General features: G+C 45.5%; 1 protein-coding gene across 2 annotated transcripts in view; it reads right to left on the bottom strand.

The window, feature by feature from the left end:
* COL5A1 (collagen type V alpha 1 chain) overlaps positions 1 to 15,063 on the bottom strand; it is a 147,155-nt gene that overhangs the window by 100,829 nt on the left and 31,263 nt on the right. For both annotated transcript variants that reach the window (XM_017810346.1, XM_017810347.1), the window contains exons 2-4: positions 13,495 to 13,662; positions 7,683 to 7,896; positions 6,920 to 7,082 (exon numbers count right to left, since the gene is read on the bottom strand). In XM_017810346.1, the coding sequence (XP_017665835.1) occupies positions 6,920 to 7,082; positions 7,683 to 7,896; positions 13,495 to 13,662 (545 nt within the window). The remainder of the gene's footprint in view (positions 1 to 6,919; positions 7,083 to 7,682; positions 7,897 to 13,494; positions 13,663 to 15,063) is intronic.

The following is a 15,063-nucleotide window of genomic DNA, read 5'->3' as shown; positions in this document are numbered from 1 at the left end:
TGCTGGACACAGGGAATATGAAGTGCTGTGGATAATCACAGTCACCACCTCAGGTGAGGTCAGGAGGAAATAAGGACCATGAGGGGTTAAGAGACACCCACTGCCTCAAAGGTAACTCTCAACAGCACCATCCTGAGGCAAAACCTGAGTGGGATCATGGAATCCCAAACTGGTTTGGGCTGGAAGGGACCTTAAAGCTCGTTTCATTCCACCCCCACACCACGGGTAGACACACCTTCCACCCAAGCAGGGTCCTCCTGTAAGACTGGGCTTTAGTTCTGGGCAAACTCTAAGAAGCTCTAAGACCCTGCAGCTTCCTAAGCTGATGTGTAACTTGGCAATATTAAAAGATAAATGATGGCCTGAATGACTGCTAAACATCGATAAAAGCACTTTTATGATCTGTTTGAACAATAAAGTGCTTTGTAAGCTATCAGAGGCCTGGAGGCATTTGATACCAGCAAACTGCACTAATTATCCACACAGGCCAAGGCAGTTTCTTTTACAGTTTATGGAATTTAGCACTAACAAAAAAAAAAACCCAAATCAAGCAACCAACCAAAAATAATAATAATAAAAAAGTTAGAAACATTAAATATGTGTATTTTGTAATCATGACTAATAAGGCTCCATCATTACAGGCAACCCTGACCCAGTCACCAAGCTTGACTGCAGGCCAGATGGCCAAACCCCAATTACCCAGTAAATCTAAACGAAAAGCAAGAGTTTCACCAAAGTGTATGCAAACAGTTCAGCTGATGTTTCCACCCCAGCTCTCACTTTCCTTGCTGGCACCTGACAGCTACAGGTCAGATAAAACGGTGTCAGTTTAGGGTTGAAATGAAACCACCTGAAGCACAGCCTAACTTTTACAAGCTGCTTTGCAATTCTTATTCTGGAGCAGGTCCTGCCCCTCCCTCGATGCAGACACGCTGATAAAACCAGATGACGTCCCTGGGCACCCGTGTAAGACGATGCTGTGTCTGAGACGTTGCCAGCTGGGGCCAAACATCACGTTTGGGTTTTGATTAGACTGACTCCATGGCCTGGACTCCGGCACAAAAACCTCACCGTTAATTGCAAACCCATCCAGAGGCATAACCTTCAATAATTGTGGACGTTTTCTAGGCAGCTTTGCTCTCCTGGAAGAGCGGAGTGCTGTGATTTAATCCATATGTCTCAAGTGCACCATTTTGCTTAAAGAGGATCCTTTAAAAAAAAAAAAAAAAAACACACAAAAAAAACAAAAGCAGAAGAAATGACGAGAAAACCAGCAAGCAAATGGAGAATTATTAGGAGACTGGGGAAAGCTACAGACATCTTCAATAAAGAACCCTAAATGCTGGCTCAGGATGTTTTATTTTCCATCATCTCACACCATGGTATATGCTGGTGGTGTAAAACATCGACTCTTTGCACTCCCTGAAAGACTCCACAGCAAAGGAGGTGAAATCAGATTTGGCAGGCCCAGGAAAGCAGGCAGCCAGCACTGTAAATTAGCTTCTTTCAGCAGTCTGCCAAGGTAGGGAAAACAAACGGGAACGTGTATCCGTGCTGCATCCCGACAGAGAAATCCAGGTTAGCAAAAAAACCCCAATTTTTAAAAACGCCTTCTGAAGGTTAACAAAAACTTAATAAACCCGAGCTTTGCCCAGCTCCTTCCTGACCCTCTGGGCTAAGCCCAGATCTTGCAGAACACGATGGGTCCAGTGCTGAGCTCGTGAAAAGCCTCGCTGAGCTCAGTGGAGCTGTTCCAATGCCTCTGGTTTAAAGATCACAGAATCATTTAGGTTGGAAAAGACCTCCAAGATCATCAAGTCCAACCTTTGACCGATTCCCACCTTGTCAACTAGGCCAGAGCCCTGAGTGCCACGTCCAGTTTTTTCTTAAGTACTTCCTAGGATAGTGGCTCCACCACCTGCCTGGGCAGCCCCTTCCAGTGCCTGACCATCCTTTCCTTAAAGAAATTCTTCCTGAATTGGGAACCTTCTTGCTTCTCCTGTGAATAAACAAATAACTGCCTCAAGGAGGAGACTCCTAAACTTCACCATCTTTACCAGAAAATACCATAAAATGCACCTGTGTGTATAAGAACCTGTTTTCATTTCTACACCTTTCACTAAAACAAAAGCTGTTGATCCAATCTCAGAGGTGTCTGAGAAAAATAACCTACAGAAACTTAAAAAATAAGAGCACTTTCCAGACACAAAAATGCTACAGCCAAGAGCATGGGAAGGGAAGGAGAAAGCCCTGACGATAGTGAAATGAAATCTGGGATTATCAACCACAGTGATAATTGTTTTTTAAGTGTAAACAAGGCAGAAGATGAAAAGAGAGTTGGCATTTCAACCCAAGAGCAACAGAGCACCTGAACGGCCCCAATGTCTCTGCTGAGAGCATTGATGCTTCTATTCTGCTTTGTCTTGTTGTGCCTTGAAACACTCAACAGCCCTAAGAGCACCTCTGGCTCCCTGCCCGGCCTTTCTGGCTCTCCCCGGCCCAAATTGCTTTCCCTCCATTTCTGATGTCTTGATTTCACTCGTGGTCATCAAAAAGAACCCAAAACACAAAGGAGGAAACAAAATAAAAAGCAGAATCCTTTCAGCATCATCCAACACCCACACACACACAGTGTGGCACAGCTCATCCCAGGACAGGCTCTGGCACAAGGGACAGCAAATACTTTGTCAGCCCCTCGTGGTTTAGCAGAACAGTGTCCACAGGTGTCCCAGACCCTCTCCCTTTGCACCTTGTTTGGCAGGATCAGAGGAAACACTCAGTGTTACAGCACCAACTAGACCAATGAGACACGGTTATGGTGCTCAGCTGGACAAAATAAGCTCCTCTTGTCTCTCTAGAGGAGCCAAGAGAGAAGGACATAAACCTTAAAAAGCAATCTACACATGCACTGAGCTCTTCCACTTATGGGGAAACTCATTTCATCTACTCCAGACACTGCTGCAAACCAAAGTTATTTCCAGAGTTACCTTGTGGGACAATCCTACAAAATTTTAAACAGGTGAACCAAAGATGATTTGCATCAAATGTACTCACTTGTTACCAGGCTGTCATCAGCAGTTTTGCCAAAATCTACTCATTTTTTTACCAATGTCCTCATCACAATTTAGTGATGCCAGCTCTAGCTCTGGAGCCAGGGGCTCTACAGTGCTTTTATCAGCACACAATAGCCTTCTCCTGGCAGATCAGAAGACAAAATGGGATATCCAGCAGAAATATGACATAGCAAGGTCTGAACAAACTTCATTTTGCTCGTCAGCCCATCACTGAAATGCTGGTCTGGAGTAACACTGAGCAGTAAAACAAGGCTGGGCACTCACTGCTGCAGAAACCAAACTTCTTACATGAGATGTTTTTAAACACCATCACAAAGGGGTTAAGTTCACCTAATCCAGGCCAGAAATGGTAAAATTTACCTGCCACAGCTATTGTGCAGCAATTCCTGTGCATAAAGATCCTCCAGCTGTGGGTTATGGGGTTTCTCTGGTCCCTGCTGTGACACAGCCACTTCTAGGACTGAATCACAGCCCCAGTGACCCTCCTAAGCCAGGATCTGAACTTTGTTTCAACCCACACCTGCTAAACCAGAGCAGCCTTAGCCCAGAGCCAGCTGAATTGCTTCTCCACCAGACCATCTTGGCCAAGGAAGGGATCAACACTTCCAGTTTGTTCTCCACACAGCAACTGCTGGGATCCTGCACAGAAAGGTGACTCCTTCAACAGACCACAGGCACTGAGCAGGCAGATCCTGCCCTGCATCCCTGAGGAGAGGCAGGAATGGGGCCATCACGTCACCAGGATGTTTTGCAAAGTCTCCCTGGCTGTCAGGCAGAAGATGCTTTGCTTTCTGGGAAAGGGACTTTCCCAAGCTTCATCCTCCTTCTATTCCTACACTAAAGCACCAGGACTGTGCTGGGGCTTGGTTTGTAATTGATGTTTTTAAAAAAGCACATGAAAAGCAGCAGTTCATCCCTCTGAAGCTGAGACACATTCACATGTCTTCTGACTCCCTCCCAGTGCTGCTGTAGCCACGGGAACACCTCTCACTACAGCCTGCAAGCAGGGAGAAAGTGTTTACCCTACCCCATGGGCTATTTCTTTTGCCCTTCCCTCTCCCACTGCAAAAAGCCCTTTGCTGTCTCACAGAAGCATCCCCTCACTCCCAGCTTGAGGCCGGACACCACTTGCCAACCCTGGAGCGAGAACCTGTCCTGACATTTGTGAACTCCTGTTTTCAACAACAACTCAGCACAAAACTTAACTTGTACAACCTGGGCTCCAGGCTTGGCCCCTTGTCAAACCTCCCCAGCGCTCCCCTGGCCGGACAGAGACCCACACAGCCTCCCAGCTAATTGAATTTTAATGAGAGGAAGTCATTTTTCCACTGGAAGAATGTCGTGCTAGAGAAATATTTTGAAACTCCTCTAACCTTTCCTGCCAGGCTTTTTCTGCGGCAGAGTACGAGTGAGGAAGTTCCCATCCCACCATTCGGTTGTGCTGCTCCCCTCACAACCCCAGACGGGCCTGGAGCTTAAATAATTGCAACTTTCAAAACAAAAAGCGTTTGGGGGTTGATTTGATTTCGGTCCTGACCGGGAGGATATGAATTCCCACTGCTTAAAGCTCTTGTGCTGAGACACAGCCGATCCCAGCCCTCCCCAATGCTGTCTTCCACCCCACTCCCACCCAACTGGGTTATTTTAATTTCCAGCATAAGTCACAAACACATAAGAGCCATGGATGCAGAAAACACTGGGGAGCATCTTGTTAGCTGAGGTCTGCAGAGCAGTTGCCTGCAGGACAGCAGCAGCTTCATCTGCATGAGGTGCAGAAGTTATCAGCTTTCCAGGACTACATAAATTTACCAGTTTACACCCATTTCCCATTGTTGTGAGCCACAGTTTTCCCTGTAGAGTTTCTGCTTAGTCTTGCAGAAAGAAGAAAGGAGGGGCCAAAGGAAATGAAGTTGCTGAGATATGAAGGAAATTAGGTTATAGTCCACTGCCCTCAGAAAGCCTATTACACTGGGTTTAAAGCTGCTGGTATCTTGAGGGTGACAAAAAAAAAGGATAAATACCAGAACTAGAGGGGGTTTTATGTACAAGTTGAATAATGTCAGTACATATAAGGCAGAGGAGAAAAGTATTTTCTGATTATGCAGTTCTCAGTAAATGCCTGCAAGATCTTGTAGCTGCATCTCATACCCTGAACAGGGAACAGCTCCAGTGGAGGAAAAGCTCCATTCTATCCCACATCCCAAGGCTGAGGAGGTTGCACAGCCCCACTGAGCTTATACCCAGAAATAAGACCTTTTCAGTAAGGGAGCCATGGCCAAGCCCATGGAAATGTCTAAGAAAGGAGCTGGGAGAGCACTGCCACCTACAAGCATGTGTTCCCATCTTGGCAGAGGAATCAGCTGTCCTAAATCCAGGTGAGCCCTAAAAGCCCCCTGGAAGCACCTCAAGCTTCAGAGACATTTATGGAAAAGATACCACTTTGCAAAACGAAGGAGTCCAAAGTGCAGGTTTCTCACCCGCTCTGGATGTGATTCCAAGTTCTTTAAGTGGATCTAGTAGATCCCTGGATCCATCAGCTCTCCCCAGAAGAGCTCACCACTTCATATAACAGCTCCACTCAAAGCACAGCACCCAGTGCAGCTGCTGAAATATCTGACAGAACATCCAATGCCTGCTAAATACACCCCAGTGCCCCTTAAACCCAGCTTTTACTTTCCATTTTCGTTGTTAAACTTCCCAGGGAACGTCCCTTAATTTAATACAATTTAGAGATTCAGCTCTAACTCTGTAACTGGGATTTTGGCAGCACTGCTCAGTCCATGCATTCTTTCTCTGTTTACAGCAGCCCAGCTCCCAGATGTTGGTAATATTAAACAGGCTGGAACTTTCCTTCCAAGTGACAGCAAAATGCAGACAAGAGCTGGCTTTGCTGCGGCTCTAATTATCCATGGATAGGAGATATTCCCCATCCCTTTGCTGGGCTGGGGGAGGCCCAGGAGATACAGCTCTTCCCCCACATAAATTCAATAAAAGTAAGGAGATAGAGATCAGTAGGTCTTGGTTTACACTCCACTGCACTGGGCTGGATTTCAGGGAACATTTTTAGCTTGCAAGAAAGATCAGGAACAAGATCCTCATCCACATGGAAGTCTCAGAAGTGCAGCAGAGCGCAGAAGTTGAGATTGCCAGAGAAATGCATACATTAAACTAGTTGCTGAACTATGGGAAAAACTTCTGCCATATGTACCTTGTCTATAAATAATCCTCTATCTCTTTGCTTAAATCAGAGGAGCTCATGGGAACTTTCCACCCATCAGGATTTTGCTTTGCTTTTGAAAGCAGTCGCCGTGTGGGAGGTGACAGGGCTGCCAAACAAGCTGTCAAGGAGGGTCCCCTTTTGTCATGGTGCAAGAAACCAAGAATCCATGGCCAATGCATGGAAAAAAGAGCAAATTCCTACAGCCTCAGAGTGAACTGCGACTTGAAAGGGAGCTGCTTTCCTCAGCCTTCGTTTGCTGCCCCTGCAGCTTTATCTAAATCTTAACAGGGACGAATGAAAACCTTGTGAGCCCTTCCCATGTTATATGTGCCAAGAGCTACAGATTTACAGAATCCCAGGGCAGAGATGATCCAGAATTCCAGCAAAGGCATGAAACCAGAGGAGCTCACTCCAACAGGTCACCTGGCTCACGATTTAATCGTTACTACAAGAAACATTTACTTAGTCAAAACAAAAACTTAAAACAAAAATTACATACAACACCGTTCTGCTATGTAAAAACCCAGTACAAGTGGCAAAACTGAGCTGTAAATATCTCAACATCCAGAACCCAGCTCATCCTCTCTGTGGAACAGCCCCAGAGCTGCTCCTTGCCATGACTTACCTCAAAGACTTCCTCATCCAATATCCTCGTTCCAAACACGATGATGCCGTTGACGTCAATGATGGGATGGTCACTTCTGTCCAGGAACTTGGTTATCTTCTTTTTACAGTCCAAAATCAAGGTGACATTTTTCTTCTGCACACTGAGAGCTACTCTGTGCCACCTACAAGAACACAGCCCACAAATGTGTTAAACACAGCCTTGGGCTTTTCCCAGAGCAAACTAATGATTGTGTAAACAGTGACTTTTCACAAACTGATGTCCTGCAAACCTTCCTGGAAATTCTCCTTGGGGCAGCTAAAGATTTCATGTGAAATACAAAGGCTGCTTGAGGAGATGCCATTCATTTTTCATCCCTCCAAGACAGGTAAGAAATGCCAGTTCTGGCTTCAACAAGAGGCAGGGATAAAAACCACACAGTGACTCCCTGGTTATCCCCCTTTTCCACCCTCCTTATGTCCTGCAAAAGTCTCAGTGGGGACTTTGCAAGACAAACTGATTTCTTAAGGCCCTTTGCAGCTGAAGTCCATATTCCTGTCCCCATCAGTGTCAGACAATTTTGCACTAACTAGTCATTCACACTTCTTATATATATAATATTTATTCACTGAAGGCCAAAATTACAGACTGGGACACTTGGCAGCAGTCAGAGGAGCGTATACACATTTATATAGGCATGACTCCTATTTTACACAACGTTCAACATGCTGGTATTGATATAAACAATGAACTGTTTTTCCTTTGTGCACAAAATTTCACTTACTTGCCATCTGCAAGGTTAATGCCTCTAAAGAGAGGATAGTCTTCTGGGCCTGGCTTTCCTGTATGGTCTTCATACAGGAATACAGGAGATCTACCCAACTCCACACCAATTTGCTGGATCCCTTGCTCATTGTAAATTGAGATCAAGAAGGACTGACCTCCTTTCTTCGCTTTTACAGTGGTTAGAATGGAGAAGTCCTCGGGGAATGGGGAAGCTGGAGTGGAAAAGCAAAGAGGTTAGTCAGGTTTCCTTGAAAATTAATCCCTACAGAAAGAGTCCTGCTGTCTAATAACCCATGGGGAGACCTCTGGTTTCTCTCTCCACATGTGTGCACGCCAGCAACCTTAAAAATTTATATGGGGTCGGGTGAAATCTGGCTTTCACCCAAAGCTTATTGAGATACAGGGTTGGGAATGGCTGAATCCCAAAGCAGATTGGACCAGCAAAGCCAGTGTAGAACAGTGTCCCCAAGGGGCACCTAACTCCTTACTGTGCTCCTAACCCTTCCTTAATGTGCTCTAGAGCCTTTTAGGAGACAAGGCAAAACTTTGTTTCATATATCTTAAGGTCCCAAAAAGGAGCTTCAGATGTCAGAGGGACAGAGGGAATTAAGCATCCTGTGCCAGGTAGGCACACACAGTATTGAAGGGGTTTATTCGAGGGAGGAGGGAATTGCATCAGGGTTTGTCCATTCCAGATGAGAACAGAGGATTCTGTGGCTTTGGCTTTCAGGGTTGGTGCAGACACAGAAAAAAAAAAAAAAAGAAAAAAAATCATTCTAAAACCAGAAATAAATGTGGCAATCAGTAGGAGGTGCTAATTTGAACTTGTCTGTGTATTATCTGATTTCCTAGCTTTTTGTTTTTCCACTCGGGAAAGCAACCCTGCCTGATCACACAGGTGATTTCTGTCTTTATTTTTGCCAGGTTTGGAGGGTTAAAGCCATTAAAGTCCTGTCAATACAGAGGCAATGCTCTGCACAGGGGAAGGGTCAATCCATGCAAGGCCAGACACATACATTTAAAGTTTCAAGTCAATCTGGGCATCACCCTGCTGTAGAAACTCAAACTCCTCTGTTAGGGTTTCTCTGCCATTCAAACTGAAAAAAAATGAGCCTGGATGCACATCCCAAATGGGACATCTTAAAAAGAACACTAGAAGCATTAATAAAGGAGATTTCTTGATCAAATAACACAGGTGGCACCTCCAGGGCACCATAAACTCCTCAGATGCTGCATTTCAGCAGCGTGGGGCTTGCAAGGAATCTTTCCTTCAAGATCCACCTTTCCAAAACAAGGATTACGTTGTACCCCTGGATATCCCCTTCAGAAATCTTAAACCACAGCAGGGCAGATTAAAATGGGGCAGCCCCACCAGTGGGACCAGCCCACAGGGAAAGGAACACAACGGGTCACTTTTAAACTGCACATGTGTAGCCATGTAAACCACAGAAAACATCAAGCTCAGTGCCTGTAATCTTCAAACATATTTCCTTTGCTCCTTTAGGCTTTTCTTAGATGTTATCCAAGGGCTGCATAAGGGATTTTGAACCAGGGAGGGGATGAGGGACATGGCAGTGGGGAATTCTTCCAACCACAGCAAAGTCAGAGAGTTCAAACGAGCTCAACCTCTCCTCTTCTGCCTGGGAGTTGCTTTAACTCTTATGGACAACCAGTGCCTTAAATGCATTTATCTGCCTAGCAGAGGGCAGGGGAGGAGGCAGGAGAAACCTGGGCTGCATCAAAATCAGCACTGAGGGGACACCGAGGGGGAGAACTGAGGATACCTACAGAGACAAACACAGTTAATATCCCTCACCTTGGTTAAATAATATTTGGAAAGCAGCAGAAAGCAGCATTCTGCAGAGAGGGCTCGCAGTCAGTAATTAAATGCCAGGATTATAGCCTGATTTCCCCCCAGGACACAGACCCAGATATTTGGCAAATGCAGCATCCGATTTTTGTGCCTCCCATAGGATGCACTGAGCTTTATCTCCCTCCTGCTGTACACAAATCCTCCTGTAGCTCTGAATCAAGACCATACGCCTTCCTGGTTCCAATTACAGGCTACAGATTTGGGCCTTTTATGTAAAATAGTTCATGTCCAAAATTTCATTATGAATCCACAATACAGTACCTTTCAACTTGGCCAAGCTGCCAACTCATTAAAGAGCTGCTTTTAATTTTTTTTTCATTATTATTAAAATGTCTCCATGGTGATGCGAGTTTCTCAACCCAAATAATCATAATGGATGAATTATAGCTGACATTACTCTGTTACTGCTCTGCTGTCCTGGCAAAATAACAATGCCTTCACTGTCATAGCTCGAAATGACCCAGGCTGGTGACTGATGTATGAAAACACATCCACACAGACAGCAAAACTAATAAATACAACGTAATAAATATATAAAGCTCACAGAAATTGACCCAAATCCCCTTAAAAACAATGGGGACACACACACACACCCCCCAACAGAGGGTCTGGGATTGAGTCCTCATATTTGATTCACTCTTCAAACGAGCTCATGCTGAGATGTTGCACATCCGTCACTTAAAGGCACCGCACCAGTGACGGGTTTGGCTTGGCATCCTCCTTCCACCCCCTGGCCAAATCCTCTCAAACTCACTACATGGAATCTCCTGCAAAGCAGAGACAAGGGGTGAAGGTCCCAGTTCTGCAGGTGGAGCCGTGGAAAAAGCTGCCCAGTGCCATCAGCTTCCCTGGAGCAAATGCATCTGTGTAATGCTCCAACAGATAAACCAGCAGGGTCAGGCTGAGTCTCTTCTCCTTTCTTGAGCACCAAGACCAGGGATTAAAGGCTTGTGTACAATGTCATGGTCTTCAAAACAGGGACAACTGGGACCTTCTTCCTAATCCAGGTGTGTCCAGACACAGCATAAATTAAAGAGCGAGCCCTGCTCCTGATCTGGGAAGGGCAGCAAAGTTTTAGCTGCTTAACAGCAAAAAATAATCAGCAAAACCAAGGAGCTGATCCAATTTCTGACACAAACACAGGGTGAGGTGGTGTCATTTCCAGAACCTTTCCAGCTTTCAGAGGAAAACAGCTCTGCAATGGTTTTACCAACTTCTGGCCTTTTTCTTCATCCGAAAAGACTCAATTGTGAAATGACTTATTTCCTCAGAGGTGACTGTTCAAGCTATAACAGAGATTTTCGAGAATGCAAGTGACAATTGAAAATTTGATTGAAAAACACAAAGGACATTTTGCTGGCTGCCACTGAAAACCTTGCCTTTTTTTGCTTCTGCTGGAAGAGCATGGCTTTTGCTGGGAAGCAGAACTTATTTAGGGAGAAAGGACAAAAAGCATCTCAGCAGATTTTTCTCACTCTTCAGAGCTTGCAAAAAACAAGTTTATATATATATATATATATATACACACACGTACACATCTTGCTTTGCTGGCTGTGGCAGCAGAATGCAAAGCCCATCAAATTACCATCTTAGAAAAGCACTGACTTCTAATTAGCACAAAATATTCTGTACAGAGCACGTTTGCCAAGGGTGCTCCATAGCAGGGAGGGAAAGTCACGCTCCAACCCACCCGCCTGGTAACGGGAAATCACTAAACCCACATTTCCCCTGGTACATTGCACCGCAATTACTTTGTTATCTTCATCCCCTCTCTCTCTCATTTGGTGGTGTGAGCTGAAGTCACATCTAGTTATGGAGACGTAAAGAGAAAACATCTGTTGATCTGATGGAAAACACCAGGAGTTCTTCGCTTTGCTCTTCCCTGTTTCCTCAGGGAGCAGCAGAGAATACTCCACGACTTTGGGAGCCTCCAGAGAGGGATTGAGCTGCTTCAATGACCCCATGGCTGTCCAGATGATGAAATGATTCAAAAGTTGCTTGATGACACCAAGGAAACACCATCCAGGTCTTCTAACCCAAGGAAGACAGTTGATGCAAACCAAGAACTCATTGAGGACATCATGAGTAGTGAGGTGGGACAAGAGCAAGAAAGTCTCCTCCAGTGCCAAGTTCTCTCCTGTGACCATGGTTTGGTCCCTGCCTGTTGTCTTGTTGTGTTAACCTGTGTCAGAATCAGTGTGATCCAGTTAATCAGGCAGAATATTCCATCCTTTGTTTTATATCTTGGGGCCACCACTGTTTGCTGGTTTCTCTTACATAAACATGATCAGGCAAAATTTCACAGTGGCTACAGAAGCTACTGGAAAGCTCTCAAATCCACTGCAGTTGTATATTCCAAACTGGAACCACTTCCTTCAAACACTTTTTGAGCTTGTAGACACCAGTTGGACCAAAACTTTGAGTCATTTCAGATACATGTCGTGGAGGGACATGATGGAACATGAAGGCACAGCCTGGCAGAGGAGGGGTGCAGTTGGGCACACAATGGTGTTATCTCTAGTCAGAAAAGACTGTCCTGCCCTGGGCAGCAATAAAGACAAATATAGTGTCTGTTTTGCCTTTCTGCAGACATTTAAACAGGGCTTTAGGCAGGTCCTTTGCTAAGGGCTGACCATGTGATGATAGGCTACCTGCCTGTCAAACACTGCTCTCATCTATCTTCATGTCAGGCTCAGTTTGTGTGCAAGACACAGGCTGTGCTCCTGCTCACCAGGGATTAAATATAATTCACCTGCTTGTTGTCACAGCAGGACAATAATGAAGCCTGAAAATAACCTCAGTGATAACACATGCAATGAAGCAACAAAGGAAACAGAGGAGCACAGGATGGAAGCACATCAGCAGCCCAGCCTCAAGGTCTTCATTTGGGCCACTGACAGGCTGGGTCTGATAGAAACAGCTTGTTAATTAAAAAGCATTGATAGTGGCACAGAACATTAGCTCTGATTTAGCCAATACATTCATTGTCTCACCAACACTGAAGGAGAACGTGTGTGTCTGCTTTGCTTAAATCACCTCCTGTCTCACAGACGAGTTTCAGGCACTGCCTTTGCCTCACTGCTAAACCTTCCTCAGCAAAGGCACTTTCCTCACCAAACTTACAAAGTCCTGCCATGCCTGTTGCCAGCATTGCCACGTGAAACAGGGATATCCCAGCGCTCCTGTATGGCTTGGGAAGGAAGATTTCTGATGGTGGCTACACGCTCCAGACTGAGGCTCTCAGTCAGTGAGGAATTCAGGTCCATAATGGGTCCAGTCTTTTTACAAACACATTTCACTCTGTGGCAGTTTCCCTGAAAAATTAGACTCCAGTGCATCCTCAGTCAGAAATAAAATGGTCAGTAGCCCACGTGCTCTCCAAGGGCTTTGTGAACTCCTGCATCTTCGTGGCTTCCTCTAATGAACCTCCCAGTCCTTCAAACAACTTTTCATGGGACATCTGTTCTTGTGGGACAGTCTATTATTTTTATATGGTGATTATTTGTGTTATGAGAGACACCACAGCCACAGAATAAGACCCCACTGTTCTTGGCACTCCACAAACACAGAACAAAACACAGCCTGTGTTCCTCTGCATCCTCCAAGCCTCTCTCCCCAGCTGGATGTCACCGTGTGATAATGAGAGAGCAGAAACTTTCCAACCTAGGAGGGGACAGATGCAGGCATTGGCCACATCTTCTGCAGTGAAACCCATCACCACATGCAACTGCAGTGATAAAAGAACAACTACTGCAGTTCTATTTGATGGCTGGGAGTTTGCAGCCCCCCTGAAACAGCAGAACCACTCCCCCCCAAGGGGAGCGTGCAAACACACTTGGAAAATTAAGGAATCACACAGTGTGCCTTGTGTGTGCCTGCAGAATTTGAGGAAAGGGTCAGATGCTTCCATAGGATAAATAAAAAGCTGGGGACTCACCAGGATACAGCTGCTTTGTCGGTGCACTAAGCTGAGCATCTTTTGTTACTCTATAAGCAACATCTGCTTCTTTTGAAGATCTTCTGCTTGTGCAAAACCCTGTTGTTTTTGTTATACCATCAGGTAAATTATGAAAATCTAATACCTTCAAGAGGTCTGCAGGGTCAGCTGTGAAGAGAAAAGGAGAAAACAAGAATTAGCAGGCAACAGGACTGGCACTTGCTCAGATTCAAATCAATCTTAGCCTGCAACACACAAATCCATCAACACAACCTTAAAACCAGATGAAATAGGCTTTCAATACATCTGCAAATATGATGTTAATACAGCTTCAAAGCCAGCACGTTGTGCTGCTGGTCAAAGACACTAATTCAATGCAGAGAGGAGCAGCTCATCAGCTGTCTGCACCAGGGCAGGAGGGAGAATGGGCTGTCTTATTAGTTACAGTAGTTGTATTTTCCTGGATGTCTTCACCCAGTCTCCATCATTCAAGTGCATCCTGAAGATTAAGCATTTAGACAGGAAATTCATGATCTGAGAGAAAGGCTTTAAATCAACAAGTCACCATCAAGCTGATGCAGGTCTAACCCTGCACGGGGTGAAGCAAGGTGACACAGGGCAGGGATGCAGCACAGCTCCACCTCAGGCAGCCAAGTGCCCAATTCCCACCAAATTATTCCCCAGATATTCTCCCCCATGACACTGGGATTTCTGTACAACCACCAGTGCACACAAGAGTGCAGCTGGATGGTGAAAACCCCACATTTGCTTCACAGAAGTGGAAAAAATCTGCATTTTCACTAATGACATGAAGTCAAAGGCTCCTTTCCTCAGCCACATCCCATCAGGCTCATACCCTGAGGCTCTTAGATAATGAAGAGACCTTGTTTGACACCCTGAGCTCCCCACACCAGCACAGTCAGGGCTGGTTCACCTCCAGATGCTCAGGTCTCCAGGATATCAATTAAGTAATGCAAGTGATACGTCTCATTAACTTCCTAATCTGGTCTTGCTCATGTCAGGAGAGATGGAGTCTCCAGAAGTGGAATAACCAGATCTGACTTAAAACCCTTAAAAGAAATGATTCTGAATTTTGACTTGATAGCTGGAGCAAAATGCTGTCAGAAACATGACCCACCCAACTCAAACCCCAGCAGTGCCCAAAGCAAATTGGCCTGTGCTGCTTTTGGCTGGGGTAGAGTTCAATGTCTTCAGTAGTAGCTGATACGAGGCTACATTTGGGATTTGTGCTGAAAACAGTGTTGATAACACAGGGATGTTTCCACTGCTGCTGAGCAGGGCTTAGGTGGAGTCAAAGGATCTTCTGCTCCTCACCCACCCCACTGATGAACAGGCTTGGGGGTGCACAAGGAGTTGGGGGGGCACAGCCAGGACAGCTGACCCCAGGAATATTCCATCCCATCATGTCCAGCATATAAAGCTGAGGGAAGAAGGAGAGAGGGGGAACACTTGAAGTGATGATGTTTGTCTTCCCAAAACACCATCATGTGGGATGGAGCCCTGCTCTCCACGGTCTGCCCATGAGAAGTGGGCAAGAATTCCTTGCTT

Source organism: Lepidothrix coronata, unplaced genomic scaffold (genome assembly GCF_001604755.1).
Source record: "Lepidothrix coronata isolate B3197 unplaced genomic scaffold, Lepidothrix_coronata-1.0 Scaffold28, whole genome shotgun sequence".
NCBI classification, from domain to species: Eukaryota; Metazoa; Chordata; class Aves; order Passeriformes; family Pipridae; genus Lepidothrix; species Lepidothrix coronata.
Note: the sequence above shows the minus strand (reverse complement) of the source record. Positions and strands in the feature narration are given on the sequence as shown.